The sequence below is a fragment of the Ictalurus punctatus genome, chromosome 29 (genome assembly GCF_001660625.3).
Source record: "Ictalurus punctatus breed USDA103 chromosome 29, Coco_2.0, whole genome shotgun sequence".
Lineage (NCBI taxonomy): Eukaryota > Metazoa > Chordata > Actinopteri > Siluriformes > Ictaluridae > Ictalurus > Ictalurus punctatus.
In genome coordinates, this window is record NC_030444.2 from 13,712,687 (window position 1) to 13,737,183 (window position 24,497).

At 44.7% G+C, this 24,497-nt stretch overlaps 1 protein-coding gene across 3 annotated transcripts; it reads left to right on the forward strand.

The window, feature by feature from the left end:
* The first annotated feature begins 2,379 nt into the window (after positions 1–2,379).
* Positions 2,380–23,933, forward strand: heatr5b (HEAT repeat containing 5B). 3 transcript variants are annotated; one of them, XM_053677419.1, is made up of 36 exons: positions 2,380–2,454; positions 3,207–3,403; positions 4,141–4,352; positions 4,867–4,975; positions 5,629–5,778; positions 6,681–6,852; positions 7,008–7,165; positions 7,367–7,664; positions 9,572–9,727; positions 10,331–10,581; positions 10,693–10,804; positions 11,957–12,109; positions 12,451–12,550; positions 13,516–13,629; positions 13,828–13,987; positions 14,146–14,321; positions 14,584–14,689; positions 15,089–15,279; positions 15,594–15,753; positions 16,135–16,324; positions 16,540–16,709; positions 16,842–16,989; positions 17,310–17,489; positions 17,632–17,886; positions 17,975–18,156; positions 18,323–18,391; positions 18,504–18,683; positions 18,898–19,144; positions 19,672–19,911; positions 20,084–20,211; positions 20,314–20,458; positions 20,815–21,087; positions 21,174–21,398; positions 22,030–22,181; positions 22,443–22,656; positions 22,949–23,933. In XM_053677419.1, the coding sequence occupies exons 2-36, from the start codon at positions 3,278–3,280 to the stop codon at positions 23,254–23,256; spliced, it is 6,210 nt and encodes a 2,069-aa protein (XP_053533394.1). In that variant the 5' UTR covers positions 2,380–2,454; positions 3,207–3,277; the 3' UTR covers positions 23,257–23,933. The 3 variants fall into 3 exon arrangements, with proteins under 3 accessions (XP_053533394.1, XP_053533396.1, XP_053533395.1); XM_053677421.1 differs by having other exon boundaries at positions 7,367–7,616; XM_053677420.1 differs by having other exon boundaries at positions 2,401–2,470.
* Positions 23,934–24,497: the final 564 nt, after the last annotated feature.

The window sequence follows — 24,497 nt, forward strand, 5'->3', positions numbered from 1 at the left end:
ATCTCCTTAGGGCGGGGTTTCCCTTTTTTTTCCCCTTTTGATTACGTTTCTGACGATTCGCCACAGTTATTTCTTCCTTCATATCTGATCGATCTTAAGTCATTAAAATCAAGCTGGTAAATAGATACGGATTTAAAACAGAGTATGATCTTTTTCTGAGAAATAACCGGGCAGGCCTAAAAGAAAAGATTTGTAACTGCAGTGTATGTGTTCGATGATCTCACAAAAACAATCCCATCAGCTTAACATACTGATCTCGCTTTATTACCTCATATATCATTGGTCACACATGATTGGATCTTACTTCTGATTGCTTAATCTTAACATACCGATTCACTCAACCGTTCCTTTCTTTCTTTCTTTTTTTTTTTTAAATATAAACCATTTGCTTTAAAATATACTATCTTAGCAACAAAACAACAACAACAACAACAACAGAGACCCTCATAGAATTTGTAATGGTTTCCAGAGGTTATAATGGGAATTGTACTGGTTTTAATAGAAGCTCTAATAGTGCATGTGGGTCTATATTTATACATGTATAATATATCGTTTATTTATTGGGCAAATAAAACGTTCCGACTGTAATTTATTTACTAATATAAAATGGATTCCATACGAATACATTAATAAATAAATAAAAGAAATTGTCTTATATGCATTTGGTGGTTGTTTTCAATATTTGTTTAAGTAGGGCAACTGAAATGAATATTTTTTTTTTTTTTTTTTTTTTTTTTACGTTTAATGGATATAGGGGGAAAGAGGTAGCTGTGTATAATAGCACTAATAATTAAGATAAATAAATTAATTCCAGTTGTACAAACAACAACAACAACAAAAAAATCAGGTCAAAATACATTTCTTTGTGGAAGTGGGTTTGTTTACATCACACCATGTGGTTTTATAAAACATTTTTAGGGTGTGTTTTGATCAACGCCCAAATTCTTTTGGCCTCGGGTTTAAGCCGCGTGTATGACGTCACACTGGGTGATTCAATTCGATTCCATTCTAATTTCTATTCAATTCGGTTTGTGTGGTAATTTCTCCTCGTTTTCTCACATCGCACGCTACAGGTAAGTTGTATAAATGATATATATATATTGTTAGGAGTTTAATAATACGTGTGCACAGTAATCCACATAAACCAGGTGTTTCAACATCTGTTGCAGCAATGAGATGCAGAAAGGAGGACCTGATGTGCTTTATCCAGACCCAAGTACAGGAGTCTGGCAAACAAATTCATAAAAAAGACCAAGTGGAGTCGTATTTCTTCTGGCAGACAATGGAGTTGTTCTGCTGTCGAAATAGAGTAAGAGTAAATCGACTGTTTAAGCAAAGTTAAAATATTTAAACCCATTTATAACACATTCTCTCTTTGTTCTGAATAACATACTCTTATTCAGTTACATCCCCAATACTAACAGTAGATGTATCACTTAATGATATTTCTTTTACAGGAAGTGATGATGTGTGAATTCACCACAGTCATCTTCCAGGGCTATAGTCGGCTTAAGAAGAACCCACAACAAGTGGGTATCTCACACATCAGTATCAGCATCCGTCTGTATATGATTGTGTGATTTTGTAGTGCTTTTGCCAGCGCCGTGCTAACTAACATGCGCCCTGCGATGGACCGGCGCTCTGTCCAGGGTGTACGCCATTATATTTATAGTAAGTTTCAGAGCCCTGATGTGGAGTCTGAGGCCGCTGGTTTAGCTCTGTATGTGGATGACTGTGTAAACAAACGAATACAAGGTAAAAAGGATAGATATGGTGATTGAGAAATTCACTGGAAAGTGAACTCAGCTAGATGTTTGATGATGATTATGATGATATGTGCCTTATATGTACCAGTGGAAAATTTTTTTGCCCGTATTTAGTCATTGCAGTCCAACTTGTGCATCGGATTTGGAGATACGGCCAAGATTTCCTTCTCGAATCACGTCACTTTCTTCCATTTTTGTGTTTTAGTCTTTTATAAAAGTTGTTTTAATGCTGATTCACTGATAAAGCTGATAGGATTTTACTCGTGTGAAATGTATTTGTTTGTCTATTAGTCGTAATGACCTTAAGTGTCATGTGCACAGTGTACTGGACTGTAATGTTTAGATAATACTTAAATTATAGATTTATTTCTATTCATATAATAACACAAAGCCAAACAAAATCAGAAGTAATCAGCCCTAATAGCTACTTTTTGTACACATATACTACCACTATTACTAATATTTTGTTAATTACGAAGTAGATTATTATTGTTGTATATACTTGTTGTATATTGTTGTGTATATATATATATATATAATAGAATATTTTTTGTTAATTATGAAGAAGATTATTATTGTTGTTGTTGTTATGGTTACTCGTTCATGCTTTTATTTTGAAATCATTCCTTCTTCCTGAGGGGACTTTGCTAGTTAGCTTAGCAACACACGGCTAGCAGAACAACATCAGGTGAGAACAACATCAGGTAGCTTGTCAGTTCCTTAATTCTGTCTGTAATAAACCGTAACATGACGAATTTGTTAAACATTTACGACGGTATTCACCTAAAAAAAAGCCCCTGGATATTTATCCCAGCATCCGCCATTTTGTTTGATTTTTTTAATTGAAGGTACTCGGAAGTTAGCTTGTTAGCCTTCTGTCAGTTCCTGTATTGCTTAACGGCTAGGCTAGCCGAGACATAACATTTGTGTCAGCTACATATCGAGAAGGACGACAAGTTTCATTTTCTGATCATAAATCTGTACATCTCGTTTGTCTACGTTAGTAGGCCTGCGGCACAGCTACGGTTATATACAGATCTGTCAACTATACCCTAGGCTGTATCCTAAATAGTTCTGTCCACCCTGTACGAGTGCACTATCTCTCGGGTGTACGATAACGGCTCGCGCACGCTATCTAGCGCACTACGCGTGCACTAGGGCTGTATTTGAGACGTGTCCGTGTACTAGCTTATTCAGTTTTATGCAGGGATATTTAATACTAAGCGTACTAAAATCTTTTAAGCTTACTGTATTATGCTTAGTTAGTAAGGTAGTATGCATAAAGAGAGCTTGAAGATTCATTTAAGATCATACATCCTTTCACTAAGGCCATAAAATGAATATTTTGAGCACGAGACTCACTTTATTTGTGTGTGATTGTTCTTTCGAGTCATCATAGGCGTCGTAAGATTTATATTCGTTATTGTATATTTGTTCCAGCGATCAGCCGGCTGAGCGGAGGAGTCCTGCGTACAGAAGAAACCCCTCGATTGCCCGTTTAGTGCCCGCCCATGGAGCTGGCACACAGTCTGCTGCTTAATGAAGACGCTTTGGCCCAGATCACCGAGGCCAAGAGGCCGGTCTTCATATTCGAGTGGCTTCGTTTCCTCAACAAGGTCCTCATAGCTGCCAACAAGGTGCGACGAGATACTTCAACGTCGACGTGTCATCGTTTTCATCCGTTTATAGTTGTGGAAAAAGTTACTTCCTGTTGTTGCTTACCTTTAAAAAAAATAAATAAATTATTGACCTTCTCTGAATAAGACAGTATTCTGATTAAGGTGTTTACATGAGCTGCTTTTAGGATGTTCCTTTCATGTTCCCGTTTTACACGTTATAGAACTTCGATCGATTAACGGCACACGTCGTTACGCCACGCCACGCCGTACGACGTTCCCTCCAGAATTTCATGTATCGACATACGGTTCGTCTCCGTTATGCAACCGTATACAGTTTTGGGCCAATACAGAAGTGGCCTTGCTGCTCCAATACTTTCGAACTGGACCGGATCTGTCTCGAAGCGTGCTTAACGTAACGTAATCTAGTCAGAAGAAAACGTTACGGCACAAAACAAAGGCCCTGATCTACTTTTCTTCTTCTTCACGTTTCAGTACAAATGAAATGTCTTGTTTTGTTTGTGTCGATAAAGCGGGGTACGGGGTTATGTCTCGTATATGTCGTATCGTTAGTGCCCAGTCGTAACCCTGATAAACTCTTATTACGTTCTTTATGTGATAAGATCAGATGGTTCTCAGCCCCCTTCACGATCGCATCCGATAGGGAGCCGATCAAATTGTGTGGTTTGTCTGTGTGATGTTGTACAGAGAAACTGTAGAACTTAGGAGGACATAAAAGTCTTGTTGTTGTTGAGCAGGTCGATGTGAAGGAAAAGCAAAAAAAGCTGGTGGAGCAGCTCACCGGTTTAATCAGCAGCAACCCGGGACCTCCGACACGGAAGCTGCTGGCTAAAAACCTGGCCACGCTGTACAGCATCGGCGACACCTTCACCGTCTTCCAGACCCTGGACAAGTGCAACGATATCATCAAGAACAAAGATGACACTCCGGCCTACCTGCCCACCAAACTGTGAGTTTACCTCACCTCGCCTCACGTCGCCTCACTTACCTCACCTCACGTCGCCTCACTTCACCTCACGTCACCTCACCTCACGTGACCTCTCTTCACCTCACGTCGCTTCACGTCACCTCACATCACCAAAAATTTTTTTGATAAATAAAATGTTATTTTTCTAATGAAAGAAACGAATACGTTTTCACACGTTTAATCACACACCTTCAGATCAAAAGGTTTTAACATCATGAGAAACATTTCAGTCGAGTGTCCACAAACATCTGACTTTTATTTTCCACGGATAAAATTACAGTCAGAAAATCTTCCTGTCGCGTCAGATCTTTGCATTCTGAAACGTTTCTCAGTTTATTCATTCTTTTATTTATTTAATTAATTAATTAATTAATTAATTACTTAATTTTGGGAATTGCCGTATGACCCCGCCTTGCTGCAATTCCACTCGGTATAAAAGCGGTCCTTTTGCTGTGCTTTTTTTCTTCTCATGTTTGTTTTGTTTTGTCTGGTTCAGGGCTGCGGTGGCGTGTGTCGGTGCGTTTTACGAGAGAATGGGACGTATGCTGGGCAGCTCTTTCCCGGAAACCATCAACAACCTCCTGAAAGCCCTAAAGAACGCCGAGGTAACGCGAAATAACCACACGGCTCCACGACAAACCCCTCCAGAGTCAGAGCTTCTTACTGGATTTCTCGCTCGTGCTCATGACCAGTTTTATACACGACTCGTGAAAAAAAATATCCGCGGGACAAAATCAGCTAATTTTATCGGCTTAAATTTAACGAGAAACTTAATTTAAAAAAAAACAAACAAAAAAAAGTATTAAAAAAGAATCAGATTTACAACAGCTTTTTGCTGAAGGTGATCTGATGATACTTTTATGAATGTGTGTGTGCGCATGTGTGTGTGTGTGTGTGTTGGGGGGAGTTGTTGTTGAATTTTTTTCTATAAGGAATAAACACTCTGGATGTTTTTTTTGTTTTGTTGTTCGCAAATGATTCAGTGTTTTGGATCGAGTCAATCAGGTGAACGAATCAGTATCGTTTACGGAGTCGTTACCTTCGTTCAGTTGCTGGTGACGGGAATTTTATTCGCAAACTGAAAAACGGAAAACGAAACTAATTTATGATCCGTAACGATGACGAAACTTTTCAATTTTATGGTGATTTAAAAAGAAAAGAAAAAAGTTTCTCTATTAAATGACTCCGTGAATCTGAACCTAAACGAGTCTACAGTGTTGAAGACAGATAAATGTTGTGCTATGTGTGTGTTTGGCAGTCCCAGGGTCGAGGTGAGATCCTCCTGAGCCTGCAGAAGGTGCTGAGCGGTCTCGGAGCTGCAGCCGCATCCTGCCACAGAGACATCTATAAAAACGCCCGCTCTCTCCTCACAGACCGGTCCATGGCCGTGCGCTGCGCCGTGGCGAAGGTCGGGACTCGACTTCCACCTCTGTATCGTCTCTCTTTAACTTCCTCTCTTACTCGGCTCAAGTGTTTATCCGCTGAAGGAATAAATAACTAAATAACTGGATTTTACTTTGTTCAATCGTCTGAATTTGACTCCGACGTAATCTCGAAGCATTTCAGCAACTGAGATGTTTTAAAACAGAAATAACTGATGTAGAGTAATTATATGATGGATGGGTAGATGGAGAGATTGACAGATGGATGGATGATGGATAGGTAGAGGGGTGGATGGATAGATCAGAAGTTCTAAGGCAACACAATAGATATAACAATAGAGAGAAGGATGGATGAAGAATAGACAGATAGATGATGGATGGATAGATTGGTGGATAGACAGATAGGTGGATGGATGGATAGATTAACACAATAGATTTCTCATATTAGTTTAGACAGAACTGGACATGAACTCCCTCTGTGTGTCTCTCTCTCTCTGTTTCTATCTCTCTCTTTCTTTCCCCTCCCCTCACTCTCTCTCTCTCTCTCCCACCCCCCTCTTTTTCTCTCTCTTCCTCTCTCTCTCTCTCTCTACCCCCTCTCTTTCTCCCTCACTCTCTCTCTATTTCTCTCTCTTGCTCTCTCCCCCTTTCTCTCCCTCTCTCTCTCTTGCTCCCCCCCTCTTTTCTCCCTCACACACTCTCTTCCCCTTTCTCTCGTTCCCTCTCTCTTCCCTTTTCTCTCTCGCCCTCCCCGTGTCTCCACCTCTCTCTCCCCCTTTCTCTCGCTCCCTCTCTCTTCCCTTTTCTCTCTCGCTCTCCCCTCTCTCTCTCTCTCTCTCTCTCTCTCTCTCTCTCTCTCTCTCTGTGTGTCTCCACCTCTCTCTCCCCCTTTCTCTCGCTCCTGCGCCCCCCCCCTCTCTCTCTGTAGTGTTTGTTGGAGCTGCAGAACGAGGCTGTGTTCATGTGGACAGCGGAGTTGGAGAACGTGGCCACTCTGTGTTTTAAAGCTCTCGAGGGTTCCACGTACGGAGTACGCGTGGCCGTGTCCAAACTGCTGGGGACCGTCATGGCAACCGCGCTCATGGCCAAACAAGCTGCAGGTCATCATAATCACCATCATCATAATCACCATCATCATCATCATCATCATCACCATCTTCATTTACAGCTCCAGAGTGTCGTTTAGATTTCAGGAGGATGAAGAACGATCTGCCGCCATATCTGTTTATTTCTTCTCTTTATTTTCTTGTGTTAGTTATGAGACAGAACGTAAAGCGCGCTACACTCGACGAGGTCTTCGAGCTGATGGCCACGGGCTTCCTGCGCGGCGGATCCGGCTTCCTGAAGAGCGGCGGAGAGATGCTGAAGGGAGGTGCGTCCGTCAGCAGGGAGGTGCGCGTAGGAGTCACTGAGGTGAGCCGGCCGGAACGCTACTCGGGGATAAACGTCCTCGCTCGCATGCGGAATCTGTGTCGTTTCGGTCCGATCTGATACAATCCGATCCGATCCAATGCTGATACTGAAAAATTAGACAAGTTAGTGAGAGTAAATCTGCAGAAGTATTTTCTCCGAAGTCATGCCGTGTGTGTTTGTGCGTCCCGGTCGGTCCCGCAGGCGTACGTGGTGTTCGTGACGGTGCTGGGCGGTCAGTGGCTGGAGCGTAACTTCGCCACCTTCCTCAGCCACCTGCTGGAGCTGGTCGCTCACCCGCGTGCCACGCAGAGCCACGTGGAGGCGGTGTACTCACGCCGCTGCGTCTCTTTCGCCCTGCGCGCCACACTCGGTGCCCTGCTGGGCGAGAAGGCTCAGATCGCCGCCGCCAAGGACATCTGCCAGGCCATCAGCAAGCAGATGAGGGCAGTGGGTAAGGAGCAAAATGGGGGGGAAATGTCCAGGTTCAGAGCACTGCAGAGTAAGTACTATAGGTTTGTTTTTCGTTCTTTGTGTGTCTCTCTCTTTTTGTTTGTTAATCCTGATTGAGGTGGTTTGGATGTTTATTTTCCCCAAATTTTATTAGCTTTGCTCTTCCAATCTTTTATATATGGCTCATGTCGTGCTGTCACTATTACACACACACACACACACACACACACACACACACACAGTCAAAGTTATAGATCACCATCAAGTAGGCGTGTTTTTTTTATGGAAAGGTGGAAAACCGGGTAAATTTTGTGAATTTGTAGTTTTTGGTGGTCAAATGAATAATTTCTTGCCGCCTGATGATCGTCGCTTAAAGCCTGCGATGCGCCGAGATGAAGATTCTTGACTAAAACTGAAATTAGGGACACACCGGACCCGAAGAAGTACGACAGGAACGGAACGAAACAATAAAACCAAAAATAAAACCAAAAAACTAAACCAAACCAAGTAAAATAGAAACAAAAAAGAAACAAAAAATAGAACAAAATCAAATAAAAAAAATTCAAACAAAACAAAAATATAACCATAAATAAATAAATAAATAAATAAAACTAAACCGATACAGCAAAAAATAAACAATAAAACCAAATACAAATAAAAAAAAATAAAAAAAATCAAAAGTAAACCAAGCAAAATAAACAAAATCAAATAAAAAAATACATTAAAACACAATAATAATAAAAAGACAATAAAAACAAAATTAAAACAAAATAAAATAAAAACAAAATAACTAATGAAATAAAAACAGAAACAAAACCAAAAAATAATAACCAAATAAAAACAAAATAAAATGACAACAAAGAAAACAAAATCAGTACAGGAAAAAATACCAAAATAAAATAAAAACAAAACCTAAACAAATGGGGAAAAAATTAACAAAATAAAAACTATTTATTTAAAAAATTTTAATAACAATTTTTTTTTTTTTTTATAAAACTGGATTTTACATAATTTTTTTTCCCACATGTTAAATTTATATCTTATACTTAAAGTTATTTCATTAAAGCCTAACTGAGTTAATAATCAAATCTATTATTCAATAGTCTACTAAATCTGACAATAAACAAAAAAATTACAACACGTAAAACTTTCTAAAAGCAAGATATGTTTATTAAACCCCGACGTGTATAATAAAGCGTTTTTAAGAATACTTAACCGAATACTCGGTTAAAAAACTAGTTTTATTACGATTTATATATTTATTTATGTCTTAGTCATTTTACTGTCGTTTTAAAATGTAGCGGATTTATCCACTGTTGTTACCGTGGCGATTAAGCCAGATTTGGTGAGATAGTATTTAGTATCTTACTCCTAGCTGTAGACTATAACCCAGATGGATGGACTGGGTTATACTGAATAATACGCCGCGTGTGACAGCATTTCATCCAGCCAGATTTCACACTGAAACGAATCCCCGCCCACATGTGAGGCACATTTTAGCTGCTCTTTGCTTTGATTTCTTTCTTATTTGTTGTTCGAAGACATTTTGTGTGATCTTACTGTCGGACTCTTACTCTGTGATTGCTTTGAGCTAAAAGATCAAACCTCGTTCTTTCACCTTACATTATTCTACCCTTCACCGCCTTTACAATACGATAAATACGAAATATACGGAACATTTTCTTTGGTCATATGGACGTACATATATGACGCACTATGAACATGTTCATAACATGTTATGATGCATGCAGGAAGCATTATAAACACTGGGCCTAAACGGTGAACGGCGGAATGATGTAAACTGACTGGAGAGAAATGAAAACGATGTCTTGATTCATTGTAATACCTGATTATAGATTTGAATAGAGACATGAATTCCAAACCTGCGATGTTGAATAGAGGAGACTCAAAACCTCCCGTTTTTGTTCTTCCCGTACCGTGTGTCTGGGCTCACAGAGGCGGTGGTGAGCGACAGCAGCGGGGAGAGCAAGGGCACCGCGGCCGACGTCTCTGCCAGTCAGCACGTGATGGTGTGTGCCCTTAAAGAGCTGGGCAGCCTGGTGCAGAGTCTCAGTGCTACGGCGGCGCCCCTGATCCAGGAGCCTTCCATCGGTAAGAAAAACACGTTATTATGTCTGAGCTGTGAGTCACAGTGAGCTCCGTAGCAGCGCCCAAGGCATCAGTTTAACCAGAAATTAAATAGAGCTCCAAAATCGGCTAAAATGCCCGCCGTCCGCAGCCTCTTTCTCAGGTGCTGTGGCATGGCGCTGGTGTCGTTTGAAAGCCGCACAAGAGCTATGTTAACTGTTATAACGTGGTCGTGTAACCATATTACACATATGTTATTTATAATACACATATAATATTACACATATTACACATATTACACGCTCGTTATATTTGAAGAGCGCGTTAGGTAAGATTAGTCTTAGATTTAGTGATATTAGTCACCTGATCCTCTTGGTGAAGCAGATCTCGTAGTGATGGGCAGAACGTAGCTTTCGCGAGACGAGACAGCGAAAGCGAAAATGACTGACCTCTGCTGGACAATAATAATACTTACACCACTCCAATGTTAGCTGAGTGGATCACCATACAGCTATTACAGAGGCTTGTTTATTACACAGATCTTGACTAAAAATAAATTCTCGACCTCTCCAGAGATTAATTCTGTATGTAAGTGTTAATACGTGAAACCCCGCATTTACGCCGCAGGTCTGTTGGAGACGGTGATGTCGGTGCTCCTTCATCCCAGCATGGCGGCTCGTCTAGCGGCGGCCTGGTGCCTGCGCTGCGTTGCCGTGGCGCTACCCAATCAGCTGACTCCGTTGCTGGACCGCTGCGCCGAGCGCATCAACGCCCTGAAGAGCTCGCCCGAAGCCGTGAGCGGATACAGCTTCGCCATGGCCGCCCTGCTGGGCGCGGTGCACCAGTGTCCGCTGGGTATTCCTCACTCCAAGGGCAAGGTGTGTGTGTGTGTGTGTGTGTGTGAGAATTTTTTCACTCATGCATTTATTCATTTTAGTCCTGCATGACCCAGGTGTTGATCTTGTGGCTGGTTGTGATGACTATTTTAGATGGTGGTGAGCATAGCGGAGGATCTTCTGCGCTCTGCGGCCCAGAACAGCCGTCTGTCTCTGCACCGTACGCAGGCCGGGTGGCTGCTCCTGGGAGCGCTCATGACTTTAGGTAAACCTCGCCGATCACCTGCTTCTCTTCAGGAATTAAATAAATAAATAAACTGGACTGTATACATGAAGCAGTGCAGAGATGAGGTGCTTCTGTACCTTATACGTGTCAGTGCTGCTCACTGCTGCTGTTCTTTCAGAGCGTTTACATGCCAATGAAGGACGTCTGAACATCTGGTGCTGTTGTGAGACAGTGTTTAGTTCACAGCTCGACTACCTGCATGCTGTCACACCATAAAAATATATCACCAGAGTTCAGTTCACTCCATGTTTATATCCGGTTTAAGATCAATTAATAACGCAATTAAAACCATTTCTGGTTCTTTCTCTCATGTACTTTCTTCATTTCTTCCTTTCTTTCATTTACTTTTTTCTTTCTTTCTTTCTTTCATTTACTTTCTTTCTTTCGATCTTTTTCTGTCTCTCTCTCATCCTTTCTTTTCATTTCCTTTCTTTCTTCTGATCTCTTTCTCTCATCCTTTCTTTTCATTTTCTTTCTTTTATTTTGATCTTTCTGTCTCTCTCTCTCATCCCTTCTTTTCATTTTCTTTCTTTTGAAATTTCCGTCCTTCTCTCATCCTTTCTTCTCATTTTCTTTCTTTCTTTCGATCTCTTTGTCTCTCTCTCATCCTTTCGTTTAATTTACTTTTCTGTCTCTCTTTCGTTCCTTTAATTCTTTCTCCTGTTGACTCTTTCTCTCTCTCTCTTTCCATTATTTCTCTCATTTACTTTCTTTCTTTCTTTTTTGAGCTCTCTTTTTCTGTCTCTCTCTCATTCTTTATTTTCATTCTTTCTCTCATTTACTTTTCTTTCTTTCAAAGTTTCATTGTACAACTTCATTGATTCAGTGCAGAATTTCAATGTCTAATCCTCTGCTTCCGATCCGATGTATTGTATCCGGTTTTGAGATACTGATCAGATTTAGGTAGGGAATGAGATTGTATATTTTGTGCAGTCTTGATAATAGGACTGATGAATAAAACATCTCCGCAGTCACGGTTTTTTATTCCAGCAATATAAACGCAGTATAATTAGCTTATGAATGGATAACGAATAGGATGTGCACTAGGTTTGGTTTCAGCTGTGAAGCTGTAGTGACACTGTAGTTCGGAATGTAACAGCGTGTTTCTAAACTACCTGTCTGTGTGCTCAGGCTCCTCTCTGGTGCGCTACCACCTGCCTAAGATGCTACTTCTGTGGAGGAATGTGTTCCCTCGCTCTCAGAAGGAGCTGGAGGCGGAGAAGGCCAGAGGAGACTCCTTCACCTGGCAGGTGACGCTGGAGGGCCGAGCTGGAGCACTCTGTGGTAATCACACACGTTAATTAGCTTTGGCTAGCTACTAGAAATCCTGAAAATGTCACGGACATGCTTATTAGGTCATTAACGTAGTGGTGTTCTGGGTGAAACTCCAGACATCATTGCTCTGACGTTCTGTCGTAAATTATGAATCGTTGAATTCTGGATTCTGATTGGTCAGATGATGTTAATTAATTAATTAATTAATTTTCAGCGCATCAAATTGAAGTGCGGGAATGACTATTTGCAGTGGCTAAGAGTGTTTACGGTTGCTATAACTTGAGTGATAACAGCGACCAACTTGCGTATAACTACAAAGTATGGCATGATTTCTTACCTTCTCTCGTCAGCCATGCGGAGTTTCGTGGCTCACTGTCCCGAGCTTCTCACTGAGGACGTGATCCGGCGACTCATGACTCCTATTGAATGCGCCATGACCATGATGGCTCAGTAAGTGTTTTTACAAAAGCTAACGTTAGTCTAATATTAACTAATGCCTCACATTCACCATTACAATTTTGTATATCTGATTTTAGAAAAAAAAAAAAGAGTTTTATTTATTAGGTGGGTAGTGATTAAGGTTTGGGATCGGGGGGTAGTTGTGCTGATTAAGGTTTGGGATCCGGGGGTAGTTGTACTGATTAAGGTTTGGGATCCGGGGGTAGTTGTACTGATTAAGGTTTGGGATCCGGGGGTAGTTGTACTGATTAAGGTTTGGATCCGGGGGTAGTTGTGCTGATTAAGGTTTGGATCCGGGGGTAGTTGTGCTGATTAAGGTTTGGGATCCGGGGGTAGTTGTACTGATTATGGTTTGGGATCTGGGGGTAGTTGTACTGATTAAGGTTTGGATCCGGGGGTAGTTGTGCTGATTAAGGTTTGGGATCCGGGGGTAGTTGTGCTGATTAAGGTTTGGATCCGGGGGTAGTTGTGCTGATTAAGGTTTGGGATCCGGGGGTAGTTGTGCTGATTAAGGTTTGGGATCCGGGGGTAGTTGTACTGATTAAGGTTTGGGATCCGGGGGTAGTTGTACTGATTAAGGTTTGGATCCGGGGGTAGTTGTGCTGATTATGGTTTGGGATCCGGGGGTAGTTGTACTGATTATGGTTTGGGATCAGGGGGTAGTTGTGCTGATTATGGTTTGGGATCAGGGGGTAGTTGTGCTGATTAAGGTTTGGGATACAGAGGTAGTTGTCCTGATTCAGGTTTGGGATCAGTGGGTCGTTGTCCTGATTAAGGTTTGGGTTCAGGGGGTAGTTGACCTGATTATCGTTTGGGATAAGGGGGTCGTTGTCCTGATTATAGTTTGGGATCCGGAGGTAGTTGTCCTGATTAAAGTTTGGGATCCGGAGGTAGTTGTCCTGATTATGGTTTGGGTTCAGGGGGTAGTTTGTACTGATGGGTCACTTTATTTCCAGCGTTCCTGCAGTTATAAAGGTTCATGGTGCTCACCTGAAGGCCAGCGCAGCGATGGTACGACTCCGACTCTACGACATCCTGGCCCTCCTTCCTCCCAAAACATACGAAGGCAAGTCCACCGTGTGAATTCTCACCTTGCTCCTGAAGTGCGTGTCTGTTTCTGATGTATACCACCACTAAATTCGGTGTTGGCTGTATGGAATTTAGATCCACGAGTCACCTCAGCTGTTTCACGTCCACCTGTGGATTCATCAAATTCATAAACGTTGTCGTTGTTGTTGTTGTTGTTGTACATGATGACGAGCAGGTAGTTTCAGCGCTCTGCTGAGGGAGCTGGTAGCCGAGTTCACTCTGACGGATAATTCGTCCAACACTACCACGTCCCTGCTGCGTTCACTATGTCACTATGACGACAGCGTCCTCATGGGCTCGTGGCTGCAAGAGACGGATCACAAGTCCATCGAAGACCAGGTGAAACAGAAAATGACTTTATTTCTTATGGGACTGTGTTTCTTGCTATAAATTAAGGTCTAGTGTCTGATCATATCTAATCCTGGTTTACGTGCTTCAGACGTATGCTGAGCTGCGTTTTAAAGTGTTAAAATGCTCGCGTATGTGTGTTTTATCAGTTGCAGCCTAACAGTGCCTCAGGCAGCGGCGCCCTGGAGCACGACCCCTCCTCTATCTATCTGCGAGTTCCCGTAGGTGAGGCCGTCCCCGGGCCGCTGCCGCTTGGAGTGTCTGTCATCGACGCCTCGGTGGCTCTTTTCGGTGTCGTCTTCCCTCACGTCTCCTTCAAACACAGGTGAAACTGCGAAAAATGAGAAAAACGCCTTTTCCAGAAATCGCCCCCTAGTGGCAAGTGATCATACTGACATCAGTCGCAGTCAGTGTCCAGTTATTAGTGTGTATTAGTGTTAGTGAGGGTGTACACGGATTTATTTTGAAATATGTATTTCGCACAAATGTGCCATCCGTGTGTGAATAAGTTCGCAGTTTACACGTACTGCTGTAAAATCAGCTAGCTAGCTTAACAAATGCATTGAATTGTCTGATGTGTTCTTCAGGCTCCAGATGCTGGATCACTTTGCTGAGTGCATTAAACAGGCCAAAGGAGTGCGACAGCAGGCTGTGCAGCTGAACATCTTCACCGCCGTGCTCAGTGCGCTGAAGGTAAATCAAAACGAGGAGGGTTTGAGGAACACCATTGTTAGAGGGTTAAGTTACAGAGTGGAGTCGGAGAGTCGATTCGGAGAGTCGAGCCGAGTGAGTTAGCGTGTCATGTCAAGTGAGTTAGAAGGTTGAGTCGAGTCGGAGAGTTCAGTTTTCGAGTTGTCGAGTCAGAGAGTCGAGCTGTCGAGTCGAGTGGAGCTAGAGAGTCGAAGAAGTGAATCACGTCGACTTAGACAGTCGAGTTGAGTTGGTCTGTCGAGTTAGAGAAGTACGTTCCAGACCACATAAACTGACTTATGAACAGCTCTGCTATGCTTGGAATATTACATTTGCTTAATATTTATTAGTGATTGTTTTGTTTCTCTATATTTCTGAGACTTTTGTGATCTGCGTGTGCAGGGCCTGGCTGAGAATAAGAGCACTCTGGGCCCCGAGGAGGTGCGGAAGTCGGCCCTGGCCCTAGTGATGGGAGCTCTCGATAACCCCAACCCCATCCTGCGCTGTGCTGCGGGCGAAGCCTTGGGCCGCATGGCGCAGGTCGTCGGAGAGGCCACGTTTATCGCCAGCATGGCTCAGCACAGCTTCGACAAGTAAAAACTGCTCAGGCCATAACTTACAGATTATGAATAAAAATGTGTATTTTCAGCCAGTGCAAAGAAACGTAAACATGCATCCCAACATGATATTACAATATTTCCGTAACTGTGTTACAACACTGATAATGTTATTAAAATTTCCTCTTTTACATGACTATACATAGTAATGGATGTGAGTCCAGACGTGACAGTACGAGTTCTGGTGATATTTAAGCGTTTATGCAACACGTTACTCTTGTTCAGGTGGTGGTGGAGGTGGTGGTTGGTGTTTGCGTGCATTTTAAAAGCTGAATTTTTTTTCCCAACAGGCTAAAGTCTGCTCGAGACGTCGTCTCCAGAACCGGCCACTCTCTGGCTCTGGGTTGCCTGCACCGCTACGTGGGTGGCATCGGTTCGGGTCAGCACCTCAAGACCAGCGTCAGCATCCTGCTCGCCCTGGCGCAGGACGCCACCTCTCATGAGGTCCAGGTGAGAGATCGCAGGTCTGCAATAAAATCCTGAGATTGGATGAGCGGCTAAAATCGACAGCTGTGTTCGTTTTTTTTTTGTGTTGTTGTTTTTTTTAAAGTTCTACCAAAGCCTGTTTAAGAAGATTCCACTTTTATAGTATTCACTGATAAAGAAGGGCAAAATGTTCCAACATTGACATTTTTTATCAGCACAGAGGAATACGTTGGTGTTCCGGACGGTCCTGTCTCATTTCCCACGTTAGGTTCTCCGTATAGAGCGGTCCGATGCTAGCTTGGTAAATCGTGAGCTTCAGTTTTTAGCTAGAACAGATACGTTAGAGCCTTCAGTGGGAGCATTATGTGAGGAATGATGGTTGGGCCGTGTGTGTGTGTGTTGCAGACGTGGGCTCTGCATTCTCTGGCTCTGATCGTGGACTCGAGCGGCCCGATGTATCGGGGCTACGTGGAGCCGACTCTGTCTCTGGTGCTGACTCTGCTCCTCACCGTCCCCCCCTCACACACTGAGGTGCACCAGTGCCTGGGCCGCTGCCTCGGCGCCCTCATCACCACCGTCGGCCCTGAGCTCCAGGGTAAGCACCACGACGACGAGCCAGAAATAAAGTTTATTCTCGCGTGACGATATCGAGCGGCTTTTTATTTTTGCTAATGTTTTAGCAAATGTTTGCAGCGTGTCAGGTCGGCGGAAAAGACTAAAATATCATGTACACTCTGGGTTTAAAGGTTTCTTTTTTTTTTTAACGGTTCCGAAATCCCTCCTCCTTTCGCTGTGTTTCTTTGCGCGCAGGTAACAGTGTGACTATCTCGACCATCCGCTCGTCGTGTCTGGTCGGCTGCGCCATCATGCAGGATCACTCCGACTCGCTGGTGCAGGCGGCCGCCATCTCGTGCCTCCAGCAGCTGCACATGTTCGCACCACGCCACGTCAACCTGTCCAGCCTGGTGCCCTGTCTCTGTGTAAGACTCGCTCGTGGCTACTGTGTGTTTTGGCTAATCGAGTGTGTGCACGTTGAAGGCTGGATTGCATTTGTATTGTAGTTTGTGTGTAAATAGATATTGTAAGTGAAATGTAGAAGTGTGTGTGTGTAGGTGCACCTGTGCAGTTCTCACCTGCTCTTGCGGCGTGCGGCCGTGGCGTGTCTGAGGCAGCTGGTCCAGAGAGAGGCGGCGGAGGTGTGCGAGTACGCCATGAACCTCGCCAAGAAGGCCGGAGACAACAAGGACAACGCCGCTATCAGTACGTCCCCACGTGGACTTCCTGTTTGAACGGGAAATACATTCACAAACAGAACCAATTCGGGACACTGTGAGCTGCAGGGTCCAAAGATTTGCCGTTTTTATTTCCCCAACTAGTAGAATACCGTTTGATACCTTTTGAATATTGACGTTTTATCTGACAGGTTAACGTTATAAACGTCTTTTTAATAAAAATCATTCATATAAAGTGGGGGGGTGTACAAACTTTTGAACCTTAGACGAACCCAGACTTTTCAACCAGCTAAAAATCTGTTTTGTTAATAGATGAATATTAATATAATGTAAATATCACTGATCTAGACCTGAACATCGGCGAGACGGGGCTGGAGGGCGTCCTGTTCGGAATGCTGGACCGCGAGACGGACAGGAGGTTGTGCTCGGACATCCACGACACGCTGGGACACATGCTGTCCTCTCTGGCCGTGGGCAAACTCTCACACTGGCTCAAACTGTGCAAGGACGTCCTGGCTGCCAGCACAGGTACACGTTTATCACTGGTCGCCTAGCAACGGTGTCAAACATCATCTCATTTAATGTCTGTACACACACGCACACAAATCGTTTACTTTCGATCAAACGTATTTCTTTTATAACTTTCTCTCTCGCTCTCTCTCTCTCTCAGAGGTCGGAGGCGCCGTGGCGTTCGAGGTGGAGAAAGAGGAGGAAGACTCTGAGAAGAAGGATGAGATGGACGACGACATCATGTTCAGAGGGCTGGGTGAGGACGACAAGTCGAAGCCGTCCGTCGCCCCGCGCTGGGTGACTCGCGTGTTCGCCGCCGACTGCCTCTGCCGTATCATCCACCTGTGCGAAAACGCAGACAAAACGCACTTCGACCTGGCTGCAGCTCGGACCGCCAAAGCCAAAAACCCTAAAGGTGAGGACGTAGCGATGCTCGATCGCTGAAACACGCCGGCTCCTCTGTATACGGATTTTTCTTACCGCTTCGATCGTTTTCCTTCAAGGTGATCTGCTGGTGCTGCATCTGTCCGATCTCATCCGGATGGCCTTCATGGCCGCCACGGATCACAGTCACCAGCTGCGCATGGCCGGCCTGCAGGCTCTCGAGGACATCATTAAGAAATTTGCCTCGGTGCCCGAGCCGGAGTTTCCTGGTCATGTGATCTTAGAACAGTACCAGGCCAACGTGAGTTCGACTTCGTGTCACGACTACGGAAGTTTCTAGATCGTAATCAGGTTTAAATTATCCCGCGCAAGTCCCTGTGAATGAGCCGTTACTATAGAAACGATAACGTATTAGAACAAGTGCATTAATAGAAACCTTTTAATGTTTGGGTTTTTTTCGCCTTCAGGTTGGTGCAGCTCTCCGACCCGCCTTCTCCCCCGACACGCCCTCTGACATCACGGCCAAGGCCTGCCAGGTAAAGCGAGAGAGAGAGCGCGTCACTCCTCACTCGTTAAAAAAGGTTAAGATTTTAAAGCTCCGAAGCTTAAGATTAATATAAATAAGTCCGTCTCCGTCCTGTGTCTCAGGTGTGCAGTGCCTGGATCGGCAGCGGCGTAGTGAGCGACCTGAACGACCTGCGCCGCGTCCACAACCTGCTGGTGTCTTCTCTGGACAAAGTGCAGGCGGGTAAAGGATCGTCCAGCCAGCTGTACAGCGAGAGCGCCACCACCATGGAGAAACTGGCCGTGCTGAAGGCCTGGGCCGAGGTGACGACCGCACGCCTACACCCCACGCGCGTTCATCAGCAAATAAAATCGTAGACTAAATAGTGGTTTTCATTTATTTAACATCTCCAGGAGCCACAGTTACATTCCTCACACCTTTACTTCAGTCAACTGAATAAAACTGAGGAGAATTATCTGTTATTACTACTACTACTACTTCTATTACTTCTGCTACTACTGGTCATGACGTCCTCAGGTCTACGTGGTGGCTATGAAGCTGAAGAAGGAGGCGGAGTCGAGGCCGGCGCGCCCCGTGCGCTGTAGTGAAGATGATGACGACGAGGAGGACACGGGTGATGAAGGCGACGTGCTTCCTGCAGACAGTCTGATCACGCTGGTGCAGCCCGAGCTGCCTTGTCTGAGCCGCCTGTGGCTCGCCGCTCTGAGAGACTACGCTCTACTCACGCTGCCAGCCGAGTTCGCCAGCCAGCTGCCTCCTGAAGGTACAGCTCACCTCACATCCGCACTTTCAGGGCTGGAGTCTCGCATAGATTCTCTACGACCCGAACCCCTTAGAGAATCTACGAGAGACACCAGACCCCACGATACAGACGAGCTGAAGGCCGATATCAAAGCAACCAGGGCTTCCGGAACACCTCAGCAGTGCCACAGGCTGATCGCCTCCACGCCACGCCGCACTGATGCAGCAACCGCGCAAAAGGATTAAAGCCTCGACCGAGTATTGAGTGCATAAATTAACACACTTTTCACGAGATCAACATTTCTGTAATAGAAATTCTTTTATTCTAATATTTTGAGATACTGGATTTTTGCTTTCCGTGAGCTGTAATTCGTAATCATCAAGATTAAAACAGAAAAAAGTCTTGAACGCGCATATTTTATTTTATTTTGTACACTGAACTGCATAAATTCCTGAAGCGAGAATGTGGCCCTAAATAAATCGGAATATAAACTCGTTCCTCAGCCTTCTTTTTTTTAAAATGGTGATTAAGTTGAACGCTGTGTGCAGGCGGAGCCTTTTACACTCCCGAGACCATCGACACAGCACGTCTGCACTACCGCAGCTCGTGGGCTCCCATCCTGCACGCCGTCGCTCTCTGGCTCAGCACGACCGAGTTTGGCGCCCACGAGTGTCCCGAGGAGCCCCAGAGCGCCACCAGCACCGGGCCTGCCGGGTTTCCTCAGGGTCCTCCTGCCCCCAGCAAGAGCCACGACGAGCTGGTCAAAGACAGAATGCATCTGCTTTTGGGTACTGAACACACTAGATCAAGTAAAGCGAATAAATAATAAATAAATCAATAAAAATCGTGAGATTAAATATAACGTAACATCCTTTTTACTGGTTAAAAGGTCACTCTAGGTCGTCCTCTTCCAGAAGTAGTGTATAATAGAAGCTTGTTCTCTCTTGTCGTGGCACTCAGGCATCAGTATCGAGTTCCTGTGCTTCCCGAGGCCCGAGGAACCCATCGAGCGGGTGATGTCGTGTCTGCAGGCCCTGTGCACGCTGCTCGAGTGCCCACAGGCTCGGAAACACATCGCGGAGGATCAGGTGACTACGAATTTAGATTAATAACACTGACTCCTTGCTACAGAGATTGTGCTGTGCTGTAATGTTCCTGTATTTGTGTGTGTGTGTGTGCACGTGTTGCAGTTGCTGGCCGTGGAGCTGCTGAACGTCCTGCACAGGTTGTTATTAACACGTGACCCCCCCAGCGTGCAGCTGCAGGTGATGGCCGTGGTGCAGGAGACCATCCGCTCGGCTCACGAACATCTGGAGCAGCTCAGGAGCTCAGGGAGTGAGTTTACACTGCGTGTGTTCAAGGCATCACGTCACATGGCATCACGTTTCATCATGCGGCATCACGTTTCTTCATGTGGAATCATGTTTCCTTATGCCACCTCGTGGTGTATCACGTGCTTCCGTGTATCTTCATGTGAACCTGCAGTTTATCATGTATCTTCATGTGGCATCACGTTTCGTCATGTGGCATCACGTGCCGTCATGTCATGTAGCATCACGTGCCGTCATGTGGCACAATATCAAATATCACCCAGTTCACATGATATGACATGACATCACATCACATGTGACCCTGTTGACATGTCACAAGCGCTACCATGTGCTGTAAACTGAACTGTCTCTGTCTCTCAGGTGCTGAGGAAGGTGGGGACAAGGAACGGCCCCGCCTACTGGGAGAGGGCGGAGACTCGGGGGAACTGCAGCCGGGGAAGTCTCTGGTTTTTGCCGCCATGGAGCTGCTGGTGTTCCTCCTGGTGCGTCACCTTCCTCAAATCAACGCCAAAGCGACAGACTCGCCGAGCCATGTTCCCACCAAACCCCAGCAACTCTCAGAGCACAGCACCCGCCTGCTCGCTGTCACTGTGGGCATCCTGGCAGAACTGCCCTCTCTGTGTTCTCCTGCAGGTACACACACACACACACACACACACACACTGCTCTAACACGACCCACTCTGTAGTGAGAAGGTGTTAATAACACTCTGCACACAGGGAGCATGACCATCCTGCCCACGGTGCTGTTCCTGATCTGTGGGGTTCTGAGGGAGACGGCGGTGAAGACAGCAGACAGCACCGTGTCTCCGCCCGTCTCCGCCTCCCTGCAGGCCATCAAGACCATCATCACCTCTCCTCTCAGCCGTGTGGAGCACATCCAACAGCAGTGGAGCAGCCTGGTGAGGAGCAGCCTGGCATCGGTGCTGGAGTACTCCCAGCCTGGTGAGATCATCTCTCTCTTACACACACACACACACACACACACACACACACACACATACATACACACTCTCTTGCACACATACTCATTCTCACACTCCCACACACACACAGTCTGTGCTCACACGCATACAGTCTGGTGAGAGGATTTATACGATACAGAGAGAGAGAGAGAGAGAGAGAGAGACCAATACACACACTCTGATAGAGCAAGAGAGAGAGAGACAGACAGGCAGAGACACAGAAAGACAGACCGAGAGACAGACACACACAAAAAGACAGAGACTAACAGAGAGAGACACACACATAAAAGCAGACAGAGAGAGACACACAGATAGACAGACAGACAGGCAGAGAGAAAGAGAGACAGACAGGCAGTGAGAGAGAGACAGACAGGCAGAGACACAGAAAGACAGACCGAGAGACAGATGCACACAAAAAGACAGAGACTGACAGAGACACACACACACACACACACACACACACACACACACACACACACACACACATAAAAGCAGACAGAGAGAGACACGCAAATAGACAGACAGACAGAGAGAGAGAGAGAGACACACACACACACACACACCACCTGTCCTTTAACTTAGTCATTTATATCTTTTAAATGTCCCCCCAGATGAGTCCAGGCCCGGTATGGATGAGGTCAGCATGCTGACGGCCATCACTCTCTTCCTGGTGTCCTCCGGCTCTGAGCTGCTCGGGGTCACCAGCTTACAGAGGGGCTGCATGGAACGATTCAGAAACGCCCTCAACTCCACCGACCCTCTGGTAAATCACACACACACACACACACACACACACACACACACACACACACACACAACCCATCGGGGTCACAAGCCACTCATGACCTTCTGGGTGTGAATTCAAGACTGGTTTCCATGGTAACCAGTTCCAACATAGTTTTTTGTTTTTTGGAATGGTGCAGCTGGTGTTTCATATATATTCAGACACACTGCTATTTTTATTTTTTATAACACTGTGTATATGACTTACATTATATATATGGATGTGTGTGTGTGTGTGTAGGTGCAGGCACGGTGTTACCAGCTGCTGCTGTCCGTGTTCCAGCACTCGGTGCGCGCTCTCTCCACCCCCTACATCCACGCTCTGGCTCCTGCGCTGGTGGAGAAGCTGAAGGCGGCGGAGCGCTCGCGGCCCTCCACCCCGGCCGAGCTGCACGCCCTGCAGGAGGGGGTCCGAGTGCTCGAGGGCCTGGTGGGGCTTGGCGAGGAGCAGAACCGTGAGTCGCAGCCTGCTCCAATTCACTCTGACATACACATGTACAGTCGAGTGCAAAAGTTTGTGCACCCCTTTGTATTACAGCGCACCTGCAAAATTAGAATCCCGCCTCAAAAAAGAAAATCCCTGGAAAAAAAAAAACCTGAAGGATTTTAAAATTAATAATAAAAAAATTAGTAGAGAAATAAGAGGAAAATGTATGATCAAACACTGTTTTTAAAGAGAGTGAATGAATAAAAATAATAATATAAACAGTTAATTGAATGTTTTATTTATTATTTTTGTTAACGCAGGTGTTCAGCTGCTGGCTCTGCTCGTCCCCACGCTCATCTCCTACCTGCTGGACGAGAACACCTTCTCCTCGGCTCCGCCCACTTCCAAGGCTCTTCACGAGTTCGCCCTGCAGAACCTGATGCGCATCGGTCCGCTCTACCCCGCCGCCTTCAAGACCGTCATGGGGGCGGCGCCCGAGCTCAAGCCCCGCCTCGAGGCGGCCATCAGAGCCAATCAGGCCAGCAACAAAGCCAAGGCCATGGCCAGACAGGCCCAGCCCACCGTACAGGCCACGCCCACTATCAAGCTCAAAACCAGCTTCTTCTAGGAGATTATTCATCAATGTTTTGGGACCAAACTGCTATAAAATGGGGTTTCAATTTAAAAATATGAAGTCGTGTATGTTTGTAAATGTCCTCGTAGCTGTCGTAACGAACAAGCCGAGTGTCGCAGATTTCACCTGCACCTTAATCACAAAAGATCCTCATAGAAGCACTTTTTCATGAAATCATAGAGCGTAAACATTCATTCCAGCCACTTTCTCTTTCTTTAACGCATCTTTTTTTTATTCGTTAGTCTTTTCCAAACTTTCAATACTTTTTTCCATTTTTGTCTTATTGTGCGACTCTGATTAAACTTTGTGACTCTCCGTAACTGTTTTTTGTTGTTGTTTGTTGTTGTTGTTTATTTAGGCATTATTGCTGATTGTGAAACACAGAACAGAGATGTGTCCGCACCGCTGCTTCGTTCAGACTCGTATGTAAACGTTACTGTAAATATCAGCGGGTGTTCGTCTCTCGTCTATTATTTATTTCTTCATTAATGAGTTACAGCGACGCTGCACAGATGTTACAGTTTATTGTTTTAATGTTCGATGGTGTTTAGCGTCAGTGTGATGAATAAATGCGACGCGTCGCTCGAGTCATCCTCAGACCCGAGCCAATCAGTAAAAACCCTGCTGTTAAATCCAACATCATCACAATAAAGAAAATATTACACATCCTGCATTAGTGTTCTCGTATTTCTCTCTGTGTGTGTGTGTGTGTGTGTGTGTATGTGTTTTATTCGCTGATGCATCTGTTGGAGGATTGCCGAGCCTCGACCCGTCCTTGCTCTTGAAGTACTTGGCCTTTTGTAGAGGCTCCTTATATACTGTGATTAGACGATTGTCTCACCTGTTTCACATCACCTTCTTATTTCAACTTCTCCCACCGCTATTAGTCATAAACTGCCCCTGTCCCAACTTTTTTGGAACATGTTGCATGCATGAATTTCAAAATAAACGTTTACCTTCAAAAAAAAAAAAAAAAAACTATGCAGTTGATTAGATAAAACATCAAATACCTCGTCTTTATACATTATAAAGTTATAAAGTACATTTACACATCACTCCTCTTTGTTTTTATTCGCATTTTCCATTCGGTCAGAATCGAGTTTGTAATTAAATTAGTTATTACATCACATTATTAAGGTTTTATTGTCTTATTGTATTGTTTGAATATAGATATTTTTCTAAAAACCTTCATTTTAAAATCTAAAAACACCAAAAAAAAATAATAATACAAATTT